Source organism: Bolinopsis microptera, chromosome 5 (genome assembly GCF_026151205.1).
Source record: "Bolinopsis microptera isolate Bmic1 chromosome 5, MBARI_Bmic_1.0, whole genome shotgun sequence".
In the NCBI taxonomy this organism is placed as follows: Eukaryota; Metazoa; Ctenophora; class Tentaculata; order Lobata; family Bolinopsidae; genus Bolinopsis; species Bolinopsis microptera.
The window spans coordinates 6,591,152-6,608,715 of record NC_087076.1 but is presented as its reverse complement, the minus strand read 5'-3'; the positions used below and the strand labels follow the sequence as shown (position 1 = coordinate 6,608,715).

The following is a 17,564-nucleotide window of genomic DNA, read 5'->3' as shown; positions in this document are numbered from 1 at the left end:
CGGAATTGATCTCATTAAAATTGTAACAACTCAATCAGTTTTCAAAATTTTTCCATGAAATTTTTGGGATCGACTCGAAATCGCATTTCCACCTTAGTTTGACAACAGATTTTTGATTAAGGCCTCAAAAAAAATTTGGCGGCCAAATTCTGAATTTCTCCGGGAAAATTTTGGAATTTGGCCGCCAAATTTTTTTGGAGGCCTAAATCAAAAATCTGTTCTCAAACTAAGGTGGAAATGCGATTTCGAGTCGATTCCGAAAATTTCATGGAAAAATTTTGAAAACTGATCGAGTTGTTACAATTTTAATGAGATCAATTCCGCGAATATCGCGAACCAAGATATGGGCAATTTAGTTCATTTTTTGTGGTCTTTTCGCCTTAGTATCCACATTTAAACAGATATAAAGCTATAACTTACAGAGAATATCTAGTTTAGGCTTACCTTTCATATAAAGTAAGTTTCAGTGAAAAATATTGATATTTAACCAATTTATGGGACGAAATCTACCAAATTTGGTGCGTATGCCCAAATATGGGCATATGTTTTTTGGCTCATAACTCAGTCATTTTTTGTCCAATCTTGATGAAATTTCATATACGAGTTCAAGAGACCACTAGCTACAAGTAGAGCACCTAAAATTTGGGTTTTGGGCATGTTCAGGGTATTTGGCTAAATTGGGCCTAATTTGGACCAAATATGGGCGTGGCTGCCCCGCAGGCACCGTTTGGCGGTTAGGGTCCGGGACCCCCTCAAAAGTTCGGTCACTGGTTCTAGTTTGTTGGTCAACTGCTATCTCGAAATCAAGTTTCACAAAAAAATATCCATTGGCCCCCCCCCCCCCCCCCCCCCCCCCCCCCCTTAAGATGTAGCTCGCACTGAACACAACGTAATAACAACAAAAACGATCAAAACGATACAATGCACGTGCACGTGCGTGTAATAACCCTCGTTACTATGGTTACTATGCAACTTCTTATTTTCATCTAATTTGCACGTGGGCGGTCGTACATTCTCTGAATTATAATATAGTAATGACATCACCGTTCCTACTGCTGAACTACTTTGTTGGGAGGAAAGACCGTTGTGAAACTACGAAGCACAAAACTTTACCAAAGTCCTATTGAGCTATTGCACTAAAAGGGTTATAGAGCTCCTCTTGGACATTGCATTTCATTTTTAATCGATCTATCCCAACATGTTTTGTTAAAACGGCTGAAGGATCATATCGACATAAATTAGGTTGTACCGACAGAAATGGTAAAGTCGAAAAAGGGTGAAAAAGAAACCGCGAACAGCATACTGAAGAACTTTGTGATACACTTACAGAGTCACAGACTCTGGATCTGATGCTATTGAAATTCCTGTTGTCCCTAGTTTTTCAGAGTTAATCATCACCTATAGACAGCATGAGAGTAGGCCTGGCCATCTCGAAACTCATCAAAATTGTTATGGTTTAAAAAGACGAGAGAAAAAGAACGGAATATGAGGTCATAAGAAATAATTTCCACTGCTAGCTTGCTAGGTAACAATATCAGAACATACTAAGAAGTCACTGACTTAGTGGTCTGTGTGTGGGTATTTATAGACATGCAGCCCTGGAGCGAATCAGAATGCAGGATCGATATCACGTGACTGTTATGTATTATTTATGTTATGTATTATTAATGATATTATCTTCAGCCTCTGATTAGAGTAACAGCTATGTGTATCCATTGTTCAAGCTAAGCGAGCTATTACAATTGGCGACGAGTATGACAAAATCCTACCCCTATCCTCTGACCGCTACAGTCAGCGCGCCGGAAGACTGGTTCGAGCAGTACACATGGTTTCTCAAGTCCCAAAAATCCTATCCGGTTGAACCGGAACCGTTAGTAGAGAATCCGAATGAAGCGCAACGAACCGCGCATGCACAACTGTTAGCGGAATATAATCAGCTATGTCAAACGATCAAACCTCACTTCTTAACGAGCATTGATCCAGAAATCTTTTCCCTACTTACGTCTTTAGCATCTCCAAATGACGTCAACGAACTTACATATTTCGAGATGAAGACAATTCTCATAAATCACATGGTCCCGAAACCGACTGTTTTGGCAGAGCGATTCAGATTCTACAAATGCCACCAAAAGCAGTCGGAGAAAACAGCAGACTTTGTTGCGAGGTTAAAAAAACTGGCAGTCAAATGCAAGTTTACAGACTTCGGCAGTTCAATGTTAGATCAATTTATAATGGGAATTGTTAACTCAGAAGCACAGGAGTTGCTATTGGAGAGGATTTCGAACAACTGACACTAGAGAGAGCGTATAGAAAAGTGGTGGCAATGGACAGATCTAAATCAGAGGCTGCAATGATTAAAAACTCCCAGCAAACTGTACATAAGGTACAGATCAGCAAGAAGTCTCAAGGGAAATCTTCACAGGGAAGTTCCAATCAGGAGACAAGATGCAATAAATGCAAACTCAAATCGCATGCAACCAAGGACTGCTATACTAAATGTTTCAACTGTGGTGAATTGTATCATACTGCTAAGGACTGCCGTAAGAAGACGAAACGCAAGTCCTGGAAACAGAGTGGTAAATCTACACATCATGTATCAACAGACTGCAACAACAGCGATTCAAACAGCGATTCAAACCAGGACACAGAACAGTTTGTGAGTCGAAATATTTACTATTGTGAATTGTCGGAGAAATCCGTAAGTTTAGATGACCAGTTAAATGTTTTGTTTCAAAAATCTTCAAATTTGGGCAACAACCTGACAAGTATTGATGATTCTAAAATTCAGGATGATGATAATAGTGTTCTGTATGGTAGTAATTTGCATGATGATTCGCATGTTGATTTGCATGACAATAACATTATTTTGCATGATAACAGGTTTTTGCATGATAACACTGTTTACTTCGATAACGTGAACTTTTTGCGTGATTCTAGACCCCTGATCAAGGTTTGGATCAATCGCCGAGAGTGTCTGATGGAGTTTGACAGTGGATCAAGTGTATCTGTGTGCAGTAGAGAGATGCTGAAGAAAGCTGGTGTGGAGTTTAAGTTGAAAAGTAGTGATAAACAACTGCGTGTGGCGAATGGTCAATACCAGCAGGTATGCGGTAAAGCAGTTGTGGAAGTGGCGATAAACAACCAGATTGTGAAAGGGTTGGAACTGTATGTGGTGGATAATCACTTTCCAGCACTGTTTGGACGCTCTTGGATTACAGAGTTTTGTGGTGAAAACTGGTTAGAAAAGTTAGTAACGAGAACACAGGGCCAAACAGCAGAAGTTGGACAGAGACCAGCAAGAGAGGTTAAACTGGTGAGAACTGATGGAAACTGTAGCGCACAAAAAGGAGAATTTCCTGAGACTCGAGAAGGAGTACAAACAGTGAACGTGTTGGGAGTTATGGAATCAGAACCAGTGACAGATATCGCCAAGAGAGAGTTTAAAACTGGACAACGATGTGGGGACGAAGAGACTGATCCTGAAATACATCAGTTGAGAAATTTTGTTAGTGTGGACGACGAAACCGATCCTGGAACACCAACAAAGACACGGACAGTACAAGAGATAATGTCCAGTGACATCTTCAAAGATGAGCTAGGTCTAGTAAAGAACTATAAAGTGCAATTCCAATTGAAGGAGGGAAGCAGACCTGTGACGCAGAAATCAAGAGCAGTACCTTTTGCTATTAAAGACTTACTGGAAAAGGAGTTAGACAACATGGTGAAACAAGGAATCTTGAAGAAAGTAAAAGAAAGTCCATGGGGAACTCCAGTTATGCCAGTGAAAAAAGGAGACGGTGTGAGAATCTGTGGAGACTTTAAAGCAGTCAACAAACTATTGGAAATGAAACATCACCCGTTACCAACTACAGAAGAATGTTTTGCAAGCGTTTCAGGAGGAGAAAAGTTCTCAGTCATAGACATAAAACAAGCGTACAATAACGTGGAGCTATCAGCAGAAGATCAACTCATCACGACGATGAATACGCATATGGGACAGTATGTGTGGACGCGCTTGCCGTATGGAATAAATAGCAGCGCAGCAATCTTTCAGAATCTGATGGACAATGTACTACGGGGTATACCTATGGTTTGCTGTAGGATAGACGACATTTTAATATCAGGAAAGAACGATAAAGAGCACTTAGATAATCTGAATAAAGTTGTGAGAAGACTGGAAGCAAACGGTTTCAGATGCAGACTGAATAAATCTAAGCTGATGCATGAAGAAGTGATTTATCTAGGACACAAGGTGAACAAGCATGGTATGTCACCAGTCAACAGCAAGATAGACGATCTGTTAAAAGTACAGGCACCTGAAAATGTGAAAAATTTAGTAGCATTTCTGGGAGCAGTTGGGTATTATCGCAAGTATCTACCAGATTTGTCGACAATAATCGCTCCATTGGACGAGTTGAGAAAGACTGAAGTTGAATGGCGATGGACAAAGACTGAACAGAAAGCCTTCGAAGAATTAAAGAAATTACTTTGTTCTGACAGAGTATTGACGTTCTACAACCCGCTGAAACGTTTGAAGCTGGATACAGACGCAAGCAGCGTGGGTTTGGGAGCTGTATTGTCACACATAGATGATGATGGAACAAATGAACGTCCGGTTGAATTTATTTCAAGGACATTATCGAATGCTGAGAAAAAATATAGCCAGATTGACAAAGAAGCTTTAGGGATAGTCTGGGCTATAAAAAGGTTTCATATGTATCTGTATGGAAGACACTTTGAACTAGTGACGGATCACCAACCGTTAGTACATATATTTGGACCTAAGAGAGGCATTCCAGAGATGACGGCGAACAGATTATCCAGATATGCACTGCTGTTACAAAATTACGATTATAACATAGTATACAGAAATACAAAAGAGCATGCTAATGCTGATGTAATGTCCAGATTCCCGAAAAAAGTCATTCATGTGGACGAGCCAAACGAATGTGAAGAGGCATTTTCTTTGACCATGGAGGACGCACTGATAGATGCAAAAGAAGTTGCCCGGGAGACATCCAAAGACATTATTCTGAGCAAGATAGCGATGTACATTGTAGATGGCTGGCCGGAAAAGATAGACAAAGATCACAAGGAGATGAAAGCCATGTACGACAGAAAGAACCAACTCACGACTGAAAAAAGATGTATCACATGGGGAAATCGTGTAATCATTCCACATAAACTAAGAGCAGAGGTTCTTAAGATGCTACACCTTACACATGTAGGGATGACTGGAATGAAAAGCCTGGCTAGAAGCTATGTGTGGTGGCCAGGAATAGACCAAGATATAGAGATTTTAGTTAAAGCATGTGCATCCTGCCAAAAACACGGGAAAAAGTTACCAAAAGTCATCGACCATCCCTGGGTTAAATCAACAAGACCCTGGCAACGAGTACATGTGGACTTCGCTGGAGAATTCCAAAATAACTATTGGTTACTGATGTACGATACTTACTCAAAATGGCCGGAAGTTATCAAGATGTCTCATAACACTACTGCGCCAGCTACGATAAAAGCAATGAGAAGAGTATTTTCAAGAACAGGGGTACCTTGGGTTCTAGTCAGCGATAACGGACCGCAATTTATCAGTGAAGAATTCAAGAACTTCCTAAAGAAGAATCAGATAAGACATGTTTTGTGCCCATCATACTCCCCGAGGAGTAACGGAAGCTGCGAACGGTTTGTCCAGAGTTTTAAGTCAGCGATGAAAAAGATGTACGAAAAGTCTAAGGATTTAGATTTAAATCTCGCTAACTTCCTAATGGCATATAGGAATACTCCACACTCTGTAACTAAGCAACCACCATCAGTAATGATGTACGGACGAACTTTACGATCTAAGTTACATCACCTCAGACCCAGTGATCAGATGGAAGCGGAGAGACTAAATGTTGATAATGAACAGAAAGTTGTTGACAGTAGAAGAAACGAACGTGTATTTGAGGAGAAACAAACAGTATGGGTTCGACCTGACACTCGGAAAGAGTACGAACCAGCAACGATTGAAAAAAGACACGGAGAATCATTGTGGTATGATGTGAACTACAAGGGTAGGATCATAAAGAAACATGTAGAGGCGATGAAGAAACGGTTAGTGCCAGTAATCGAGTTACAGAAGCAGCAAATTGAGATACCAGAAAGAAACACTGAGCCGAGGAATATTGAACAACCTGTAATAACAGTGGGGCAGCAGCCGGGTCCAAGTAGAGAAGGATCGCCAGTCGTGACTAGTAACCAACCGACACAACCAAACACTCAGATCAGTAGTCAGGAGCCAGTTAGACGCTCGGGGAGGTTGAGTTCAAAACCTAAGATCAGGTATAATGCTAACACCGGGTTTGTGAACCCGTGATTCTTGCATGTATTGTAAAGCACATTGTTTACGTTTTGTAAAGCACATTTTTTATGTTTTGTAAAGCACATGTTTTATGCACACATGTAGTACACTTTTATACTTTTTATACAGCATTTAATTGTTTTTAATGGAATTTGTAAACAATCCAGGGAGTTCAGAAACAGTAATAGTTTTTAAAAAGATTATTTAGGGCTATTATGACAGTGTAATCCAGGGATTTTGTTTATAAATAGGAATTTATCGACGTAGGGCGCGACGCCAAACGGGATTTTAGTGTACGATTTTTAACACCACGAGCATTTTAGGTAATTTTAATGCGCGAAGCACGCACGTATTATTTTAACTTTTGTTCGATTTTATCATGAAAGTAAATTCATTTGCGAAGGGAAGGTGTTATGTATTATTTATGTTATGTATTATTAATGATATTATCTTCAGCCTCTGATTAGAGTAACAGCTATGTGTATCCATTGTTCAAGCTAAGCGAGCTATTACAGTGACCATGGGCAAGCCAATACGTGCACTACATATTTGGTATCACGTGATCTACAAACACATGGAGTGATGGAGCGGTTGTCTGGAACAGTGATAATCACCGTCTAGAGCTGAGTCACTGTCTAGAGTCCAGTTACCAGTATGCAGTCACGTTAGGATGATGATTAATCACTCCTCTACACTCGACTGTCACGTGACTTTTTCAACTCGTTCTCTAGCTGGTCCTGAACGACTATTCGAAACCCTAACCCTCTAATCTGATCCCAACCCTAACCCTAACCCAATCCTTAACAAAATCATATGCTGAAACCCTAACCCTAACGAGAAATTGGACTAACTTCCTTATACGGTCATATCACGTGATCGAGACAGTTTTTCGCCAATATCTCGTCAGGGGAGCATTTTAACCCTATGTCATAAGGGGTGATTCGGAATCAGCGTCCGAAAATACATCTACTGAAGTTGGTTTCAACTGTCGGGGGCCCTTGTAGAACAATCTCGAAGATCGACTGTAGAGTGATTTAGCACGCTCGGTCACGTTACCTTGATATCCCGTAGAGAATCAGAGAGGAGTGACGAATAAACAAACACAATGCTGGTAGAAGAGGGAATAAGTGGCGAAGTTCAGGATCAAGCTATCAAGAAGAGAAGTATAACATAATCATGATCATTGATTTGTTTCAGGAGTGTAGGAAGCGGGGGAGGGGAGGGGGCGTCGCCCCCATAAAATCCGGGCAAGGGGCCAATAGGGACCAACTTTTTTACAAAGGTTTCTCAACATTATGGGAAAATTCAAAATTGGTCCAGTATATTTACATATTTGATCGTGCGACTGAGTCACTGACTCGGACATGTTTCATGCTACCCTGATCATTAAGAGCCGAAAATTCGATTCCGAGTTCGGTTTGAAAAAGGGGAGGCCTGCTTTCCGAGATTGAATCGCAAAGGGGATGCCTCGATAGGTTATGAATATAGGCTTCTAATGAATATAAGTTCCTTCCAATTGTCCAAATTATGTGCGAAAAATTCTCACAATGTTTGTCCGCTAATGTCCGCCCATGTCCGTCCGAGCCCGCTAATTTCCGCCAATGTCCGCTTATGTCCCAAAAAACACGTCCATTGTCTCATAGAATCCAAAAAGGACAGGACATAGGCGGACATGTCACCCCCCCCCCCCCCACCCAATATTGTACATATCTATTAATTGTAAGTGCAAGGAATTTTGAACCAAATTCTTAAAGGACCAGTTAACTGAAAAAAAAGTTATCCTCATATTTTGACAGATTGTGACAAATAGCAAACTGAGCAACGAGTCGAAATTCCTAAATCTCTAACTGCTCTCTAACGCGTGTAATTAGCGTTTGTATTATTTTGGCGATGACGTCATAAAGTCCCTTGCGCGCACAGAGCAGCTCGTGAGACTGTATTTTACAGGTAAAAATGGACATAATACAATGTTTCTCCCCCAAATAACTCGAAAAGTAAGTGTTTTAGGGTACATGTTGCTTCATAAGTTGTATATAAACATGGCCATTCTGCACAATTTGCATCCATTCAAAAATCTGTAGGGCCTTCATAGCCCAATTTACGAGACACCCATATTTTTGCATGATTTCTGGAACCGGAAATCAGTTTTTCGCCAATAACTGAAAAAGTAAGCACTTTAAGGCATCTGTTTCTTCGTAAGTCATATATTAATATGCTAAATGCGGTTCTTTTGCACCCTGTTTAAAGACTCTATCACGATCCTATCGAAAATGGGCTCAGCACCACGCCCAAAATGGTTTTTGGCGAATTTCTCGAAAAGTAAGGATTTTAGGCCATGTGTTGCTCAATAACTCCTATATAAACTTGCATATGCGGCTTCGTTTAAGCCTATTTTGAAGTCTCCACGACCTTCAGAAGCAAAGGGTCGGTTACGTTATTGGGTCAATATCGGCGTGGTCAATATGTCTCCAACCGAAAATCGTTTATTCATACTTTTGGGAAGGTCTTTGCAAAATTTCGGGAGTATACGAAAATTTGCAGGTTCAATTCCATAAATGTCCATAAATGACTGGACTACACAAGTTTAGAGTTAACTTTAGAGAAACTCATAAATCATTATTATCTAAAATTAAGCTGTCAGTGTCCATGATCAACCTATGGCTACAATGTTTTATGTGAAAATTGAAATGTAAAAATCAGGAGTAATATAAAAAGTGTATTTTTAGATTAAATTGCTATCTCATAGTTTAAGAATTGTATAGATTAAAGTTTGTCGTTTAGCCATCTAAGAATCGATCGTGCCGTAATATATATGGCCAAAGAATAATAGGGTCTTGGAAATTCTATAGTTGTTCAGTGGGTCGATTGACTGAACACGTTTGCACTTGGTATTTAATTTTATGATCATACAAGTAGGACGATAACTAGGTAAGTCAAATTCAAAACACTCCGCACACTGTACAGTCCAATCAGTATTTAGTAGACCGGGTATTTTTCGGTTCCCACGGCACCGTTCTGATAGGAGCTACTTCTACTAATGGTCCCATGGGAACGGCCGTTAAATAGCCAGACTTCTTGTCTCCTGTACTCAGTACTGTCTGGCACGTGTGGATTAAAGTATAGTAAGAAATTTCGCTATGCTAAAAATATAATTGCTCTCGGAACTATGTCTTTTAGGACAGCGAACCATTCGACTGCTCGCATTCTTCCAAACAACTGTAATATTATATTACAGAGTTACACTCTTATCAGCTATATTTAATATATAGCACATTATTTTGTGTATTAGTTTCATGTACTGGGGAAAAATAATCGGTACAGTCTCCCTTCGTTTGTAATGAAGCAATGAAAACAATCCAAAATTATCACATATGACATAACTTGTAATAGCAGAGACTTTCTAACCGTACATTCACCCGCCACTGTTCAAGAACTTATGTCACTGTTTAAAATCCTGACGTGAGCACTGTACATCCAATCAGCTATTCATATAGTTAGGGTGATAGCCAAAACTATAAGGATTTTGTAGAACTAGGGAAATAGTCATAACTCTAAAATTTGAGTGAGTTACACGTGTTTTATTGACGATGATAAACATTTGTGCATTGTATTACGCTATGCAAGCGCGCACTGAGGGACTTTATGACGTCACGCGGCCACAGCTTATTATTGCAATAACACGCGTTATACGTACGCTAGAGAGTTGGTTCTTTCGGCGATACGATTCTTTACCAGTTTGTCACAGCTGATTTAAATCTTAGCCAAATTGGAGACTACAAATTGTTCAGTTAACTGGTCCTTTAATTTGTAATTGCTTACCTTCCTCCACTTCACAAACGCCGCACGTCCTCGGACAATTAGCGGTCATAAACTCATAGTATTCACTACCTGTGGATCATTCGGGTTTTCAGATCGTAGCAAACATTTTGATATAAATTGCGAGAAAAGAAAATCATTGCCAACCCCATTGCCCCATTATTCCATAATTAATGATAATATTAATTATGCCCCTTTTTGCCTATTTCTTTTGTACCTTTATAACAATATCCAGAAACCGTCCAACTTGCGCAGTTTTCAGCATGTTCGGAGTTGTCTGCACAACCTGCTGTAATAAAAGGGTAGTTTAAATGAAAATATTAATAAGATTGACCCGTCGGAAGCGAGATCAGCTCTGCCTTCAGAGGTAAGTATTGAGATTGAGAATCACTCGGATCGAAAATTTTGTAAGTCCAAGTTTTTCTTTTGTTCATGTTTCATGCTACACTGATCATGATGAGCCGAAAATCCGATTCCAATTTCCAAGTTCGGTTTGAAAAATTAAAGGGAGGCCTGCTTTCCGAGATTGAATCCCAAGGGGGATGCCTCGATAGTTTATGAATATAGGCCCCTTAATCTTATGAATATAAACTCTTTCCAATTGTCCAAATTATGTGCGAAAAATTCTCATAATGTTTGTACGCTAATGTTCGCCCATGTCCGTCCGAGCCCGCTAATTTCCGTCAATGTCCGCTCATTGCTCTAACCAGAGCCCTCTCGCTTGCAGTAGCGCGCGACCGCCGTCGCGGCAAAAGACTACTTGTGAAACAAGCGCGTCATGCAGTACGCGTAGGCACATGGCTATGTGAAGTCCGCTCATGTCCCAAAAACACGTCCGTTGTCTCATAGAATCCAAAAAGGACAGGACATAGGCGGACATGTCATTGTCACCCCCCTAGATAGCATTTTATTTTACAAATTATTTGTTTTATTTCTTTATTGCAACAAATTATTTAATCAAAATGCCTAACGTTAAACTATAAAGTATGACTTTATATGAGAAATCGAGGAAAAAAATAGGTAAATAATGGAAAAATCAAATAAATGGAAATGGAATGGAAAATGGTCTCGAAAAGTCGAAAAATGTGACTAAAATTGTTCTAGACTAAAATTTGCGGAATTTGTGACTAAATTATGGTAACCAAAATGATGGTTACCAATTATCGAATTCATGTTTTACTAGCCTGTCACGTGACCAAAACGGTTTTTTGCCCATAACTCTCCCTGGAAGCATTTTTACCCTACGTCAGGGGGGTGATTCGGAATCAGCGTCCAAAAAATACAGTTACACCGATTCAGATCAATTTCCCACCCAAAGGGCCTTTTCACAAGAATTTTCTTAAAATTTTGGCGAGCGATTTAGTAGGATAATCTACGGTAGTTAGATAATCGTTTAGAATTCCAAAAATCGAAGTGTTTTTAGCTTTACTTTTTCATTGAGATATTTGCAATTGCAGTTAATGCTTTTTTAAAAAGCATTACGAATTGTTATTATTCCATTAACTGTTTTAACTGCTATCACATTGATTAAATAATGAGTTACTTACTGGCTGATAAACGAAGAACTTGCAGGAGCATCAATATCTTAAATATCGACATGTTCATCGCTTAAGAGTTTAAAGTTAATATGATGTGAAGACTTTTTGCTTTGAAAAACAAAGATTTAAAATAAAGAAATGTTTGAAATAAAGTCTATAACTTTACTGGTTGGTACCTTTCAAGTTGAAAGGTACCACTACCAGTACCAACACGTTCAACTTCAATTTTAAAATGGTCAAAAAATTAGCTCGGTATGCATACTCAAAGTAAGGGGCCATCTACTTAGGACGTTCGGAAAATAGGGAGGAGGTGGTTTTGGAATTTCGGACAAATCCGGACAGGGCCAGGAGGGGGTTTCTGTAAATCCGGACGTCCGGAAATTTTGGCAGAATTAACGAAAAAGTCCCATTAATTTCAACTCTTTGACACTAATTACACAATGAAATTGAGTTGATTTTATTTGTACTCTTAAAAGTAGCTGGAAATCCGGACGTCCGGGGGAGGGGAGGGGGTGGTTTTGAAAATTCGGACACACCCGGACAGGGGGAGGGGGGTGGTCTGAAAATGTACGATTTTGGCGGACGTCCTAAGTAGATGCCCCTAACTGGAGGGGCAATGGCATAAAATAGAGACTTTGTCGATGGAGAAAATGAAAAAAGTAGTTAGTAGCGGTAATAACTCAATAAGTTACTGTCACCAAGATGTAACTAGGTCGAACGGAAAAATTAGGTCTCACGCAGGAATTAGGTCTCAAGCAGGCGCGGCTTTTAAGTGAATTTATGATTTATATATCACGCGCTTGCGTGAGACCTAATTCCTGCGTGAGACCTAATTTCTCCGTTCGACCTAGTTACATTTTGGTGACAGCAACTGTTTGAAATTGATGCATTATAAGCAACTAGCAGGAACCCGTCTAAACCTAAAGTGGTGTCAAGACTCGAGGGACTAAAATAATTATTACCTATTCAAATTCTCATTCCCTGGCCAATTTTTTATTTTTTCTATGCTGATTTAAAGGCCATAAAAGAATTTGCCCCTGTCAAAAAAGTTTCAGTCGTATATCTTTTACGGTTTTTGCGGAAAGTCGCGTTAAAGTTGATTGTTGATGCCGTGGTGTCGTAAAATGGCACGGATCCATCCATATATATGTATCTTCTCGCTTTATATGTATATAGTAAGATGGTTTGGTAGCTTACCCTTTTTTATTAAAAAACGAGGGGCTCTGTAAATAATCGACATTAACCGTTGAAATAGGTAAAAATATTTGACAAATTTATGATTAAATCCCGATAACCAAAGCATGCAAAGCAGCTCGTTAAATTAAATGTAAATTGAATTAAAATCCAGGTCCTCTTCCATAGCAAATTTGTAACTGATAATAAACGGACTCAGTAAAATAATATTTTAGAAATGACGAATATACCAAGAACAGAATCAGTGAACATAATTTCCGAGAAAGATGTCTCATGAAGATCGTCTGAAGATTGGCGATCAAATTAACACTTACTCGGCGGCGCTCAGCCTGAAATTCCGCCAAATCTTTATTATGTCTATGAACACATTAGCCTGGGTCCCCAGGTAAATTAACACTGATAACAAATTCAAAGTTTGTCCATTTGAGTAATTAACATCGATAATTTGATTTTTGGATCCAAGTGGAGTTTTACAATGGGTCAGGTTTTATTTTAAACTGTTAATTGAAGTCTGCTAGGATTTTGGTCACCTGCACAGTGCACACTATGTGGGGGGTAAAGTGCACACTCATACAATGGTTCGGACCATACCACGTACCCAGGTTCAGTAAAATATGGTCTTTTTGCAAATAACTTATTCTGGACAATTATATAGTACTAGAGTAGTAGTCACAGTGTTGGCAAGCACGCCAGCACGGCCGCGGCGGGCCGCCGCCATAATACTCACTATACTATTTACCCCTATACTATTTACCCTCTTTACTGTTTTTCCAGGCATTAAGACTCATCGAAAGTCGTTCAGCAGGCATATTTTGAGTTCAAAAATTTTAATTCAATGTCAAAGATGACAGGAATTAAAATTAAAAAAGTTATGCGGAGGTTTTTAAGAAACCTCCACATAACAGTAACACTAACAGCACTGAGCACTGTTTTTCGAAATTCAGTAAAAACCCAAAATCGTCAGGTGCTGCAAAAAAATGTAGGATTATCGGGAGGTGGGTTTTCTGGAACCGCTGTAATAAATTACAACAGATTGTCGTGAAGTATATCTGATTACTGATATCTATCTATCTATCTATACCAGTGCTGGTAAGCACGACCGTCACCCTTATACCCCCCCCCCCCCCCCATACTACAGGAACTGGAGGGGGGGGGGGGCAAAAGTAAGTTTCCATACGTTGTGTCTTATACCACCGCCGTGTTTCATATTTGAGAGTTGATGCTTTTGCAGATGACATACTGTTCGAGGACTCCGTCCCTAAAATTTGGAAATTAGAATATTTTAGACCACGCCCATTCAATATTAAAACACCTCAGAGACGGTAGATTATGAAATATTGCATCTGATCTGAAAAATGAGGCAAAACGGATTATAAATGACGAAGTAATCAAGCATTTTGCGTATCTCGTTAACAAAATTGACTGGGTAATTATATTACACCGTGACACGACGCCTTAATTGGCCAGCCTTAACGATTCCCATATAATGTTGAACGGGGTGGTTAATTAATGGGGTCACCTTATCACGTGATTAGGTAAGCCAATCACCTGATCACACGTATGACGCTATGCTTCGTATCTCGGTATTTGGCGATTTTGTACCAGTACCGGTACCGGCCGGGATTTTGGTTTTAGCCGGGATTTTTCCAAAATAAATTCAGTTTTTTCAACGTAAATTTGAGTCCAAAATTCGCAAATCTGTAAACATTTTCCTAAAACATTTTGATAAAATCATTGAACAATGGAGACTGGAGTCAATCTTGATTTAAAATAATCATGGGTTTCATGAAATCGATTTTAGATTTTTGTTTACGAGTAATTATTGTGACTAAGTGTCGTGGCTCACGGTTTTGTGTTACCGAGGGACAAGTAAAACAGAGTTCTCCAGGTAATTATTATTATTGTAAAACTTTATTCAAATAAATAAATTGTATAAACAAATTAAAAATCTTATAAGTAACCTACTAAAACTAAAATATCTTTCTCCACTTAGGTCTGTCTTGGGCTGTCTCCGGGTAAAGAAAGCATTAATAAATGTTAATAATATTGATGATTGAGTTGAAATTGAGATTAGCTTTACACTTTATCTCCTCTGAGTTACATACAAATAACACACGTTATTGCCGACGTTTCGCCACCATGGCTTCTTCAAGGCAGTCGCTTCCTAAAATAAACACTCAACTTTCACCTATGAAATTTCACCAACCCAGTTAGATATATGTACCAGAATGTTGCTCTTTGATTCTTGGCTGCTTAACTACTTAAATGCTTGCTTAAATGCTAGGCCCTGAAATACGGGTGCGGCCGAGTTTCCACCCCCACTTAACATAATGGTTATATCTGCAACGATCCTTAGTCGAGAGTCTGCATAAATTGTGTATTACACACTTGTGTGTAATACAGCAACTGATAAGGCATGTAATCTGTATAGTAGTACAAGTAGTGCTGGGATTGATTTGTGGCGAGATAGCTTAATGATTATAGCATCCGAGCGCTAATCGGGAGGTCGTGGGTTCAATTCCCGCTCTCGGTACATCTCACCCTTACTTTTCACGAAAACGTACTACCTTACTGCCTTAATCCAGTGAGCTGCATGATTAGACTTCTGACCCAACCCAGTTAAATAAATGTCACCAACATATATGTACGTGGGACTCTTTCAGTTTCTTGAAAGTGTTAGGGAGTAGGAAGCACAGTCACGCTGTGTCGTACCTGCTATTTTTGATGCTGTATGTTTACGTAGTTTTAGCTCTAAAATAATGGACAGTTTTAGATTCTTTGACCTAACCTCAATCCATTGCTTTGAACTTTTGTACCGTTTGAAACCTTTTCACTTTAACTGTTATTCTAAGTTTTACATTAATATGGATATTAATGATATTTATCAGGTCATAATGTAACAAAGTATTTGTTCCGCCTTGAAGAAGCCATGGTGGCGAAACGTCGGCAATAACGTGTGTTATTTGTATGTAACTCAAAGGAGATAAAGCCAATCTCAATTTCAACTCAATATGATAGACCCTCTGATAAGGGCAAAGCGTCAAATATACGCTACAAATTCAAAATGTTAATAATGTTAATAAATCGTCACACTGGGAGTGGCGGGAGTGCAAGTGCCTAATGTACTACTACTATTCAGTATTCACTATTCAGTGTTCACTATTCACCCTATTCAATTATTCAGGTAAGGTTATGTAATTGTAGGTAAACTGTAAGTGTAAAGTGTAAAGCTCCATGCAACGTCAAACTCCATGTTCAATTAAATTAGTTTAAGTAACCAATGCCAGATCACAAATATGAGTTCTGTGGATGATGATAAATCTCTCTACACTCGACTGTCACGTGACTTTTTCAACCTGTTCTCTAGATCTAGCTGGCCCTGAACGACTATTCGAAACCCTAACCCTCTTATCTGATCCCAACCCTAACCCTAACCCAATCCCTAACAAAAGCATATGCTGAAACCCTAACTGCTAACGAGAAATTCGACCAACTTCCTTATAGTTAGTTATACGGTCGATCATATCACGTGATCAAGACAGTTTTTTGCCGATATCTCGCCAGGAGAGCATTTTAACCCTATGTCATGGGGGTGATTCTAAATCAGCCTCCAAAAATACATCGATTCAAGTTGGTTTCAACTGTCGGGGCCCTTTTAGAAAAATCTCGAAGATCGACTGTAAAGTGATTTAGCGCGCTCGGAGTTCTGTGTCAGGCTATCATTTTCATAAAATAGAGATTCGGCGGAATGACAGGCTGAGCGCGGCCCAGTAAGAACTTATATAACAACGTCGGACATTCTCGGACAATGTCCTTGGCAACAGTACGATTTACTGTAATATCTAAAGGCTGAGCTGGAACAAGTTTGTCATGTTGGCGGGGACTAGCTCATGAACTATGTTGTTGAGTGCCATAATTTCGTTGACTTTATTCCGTCATGCAAGTCACCGAGTGACCCTTGAAAACATTTGTATCACGTGGTGACCCCCACGGTCGCTTCACTATAGTAGCGTCTTCGACGCTACAGGGGGAGCCGCGCACTTCGTGCGCGGTGGGTCATACAACGTATGACAAGAAAACATCATATACTAGTAAAGTTTTCTTTGCCTCCGGCAGGCCAAGTAGCGCGGAGAACCTTTCCGTCGTTAACTTACGGCACAATAAAGTTCTCATAGTTGTCATACTTATAGTAGCCCGGCACGCGCTACTTTGTACTTCGTGCTTCGTAGCACTTGCCTCGGGCCAGTGTGCAGTGTTTAACGGGTGATACTTGTAAAATATGTGTTCCATATTGCTCTAACCAGAGCCCTCTCGCTTGCAGTAGCGCGCGACCGCCGGAGGCGGCAAATCCTTCTTGTGAAACAAGCGCGTCACGCAGTACGCGTAGGCACATGGCTATGTGAATGTTCCATATATTAGGACCGTCGGCGCGCGTCCTGGTTGTCATAAGTTGTATGACCCACCGCGCACGAGTGCTCCCCCTGTATCGTAGCTGAAACTCTACAGGGGTAGTGAAGCGACAGTGCAGGTCACCACGTGATACAACGTCCTGGTAGGTTATAAACCTACAAGCCAGTGTAACATTGTATTTCGAGAAGAAAACGGCGCGCGCTACTTCGAAGAAATTTAAAGACGAGTAACATCCGTCAGTTCGATTCACGATGTCAATAGGTAGT

General features: G+C 39.8%; 1 protein-coding gene across 1 annotated transcript in view; it reads right to left on the bottom strand.

Annotated features, from left to right (window-relative positions):
- Positions 1–11,762, bottom strand: part of LOC134815005 (uncharacterized) — a 38,017-nt gene extending 26,255 nt beyond the window's left edge. The window contains exons 1-3 of the mRNA XM_063823437.1: positions 11,704–11,762; positions 10,374–10,445; positions 10,160–10,228 (exon numbers count right to left, since the gene is read on the bottom strand). Coding sequence (XP_063679507.1) covers positions 10,160–10,228; positions 10,374–10,445; positions 11,704–11,761 — 199 coding nt within the window. The 5' untranslated portion in view covers position 11,762. The remainder of the gene's footprint in view (positions 1–10,159; positions 10,229–10,373; positions 10,446–11,703) is intronic.
- Positions 11,763–17,564: the final 5,802 nt, after the last annotated feature.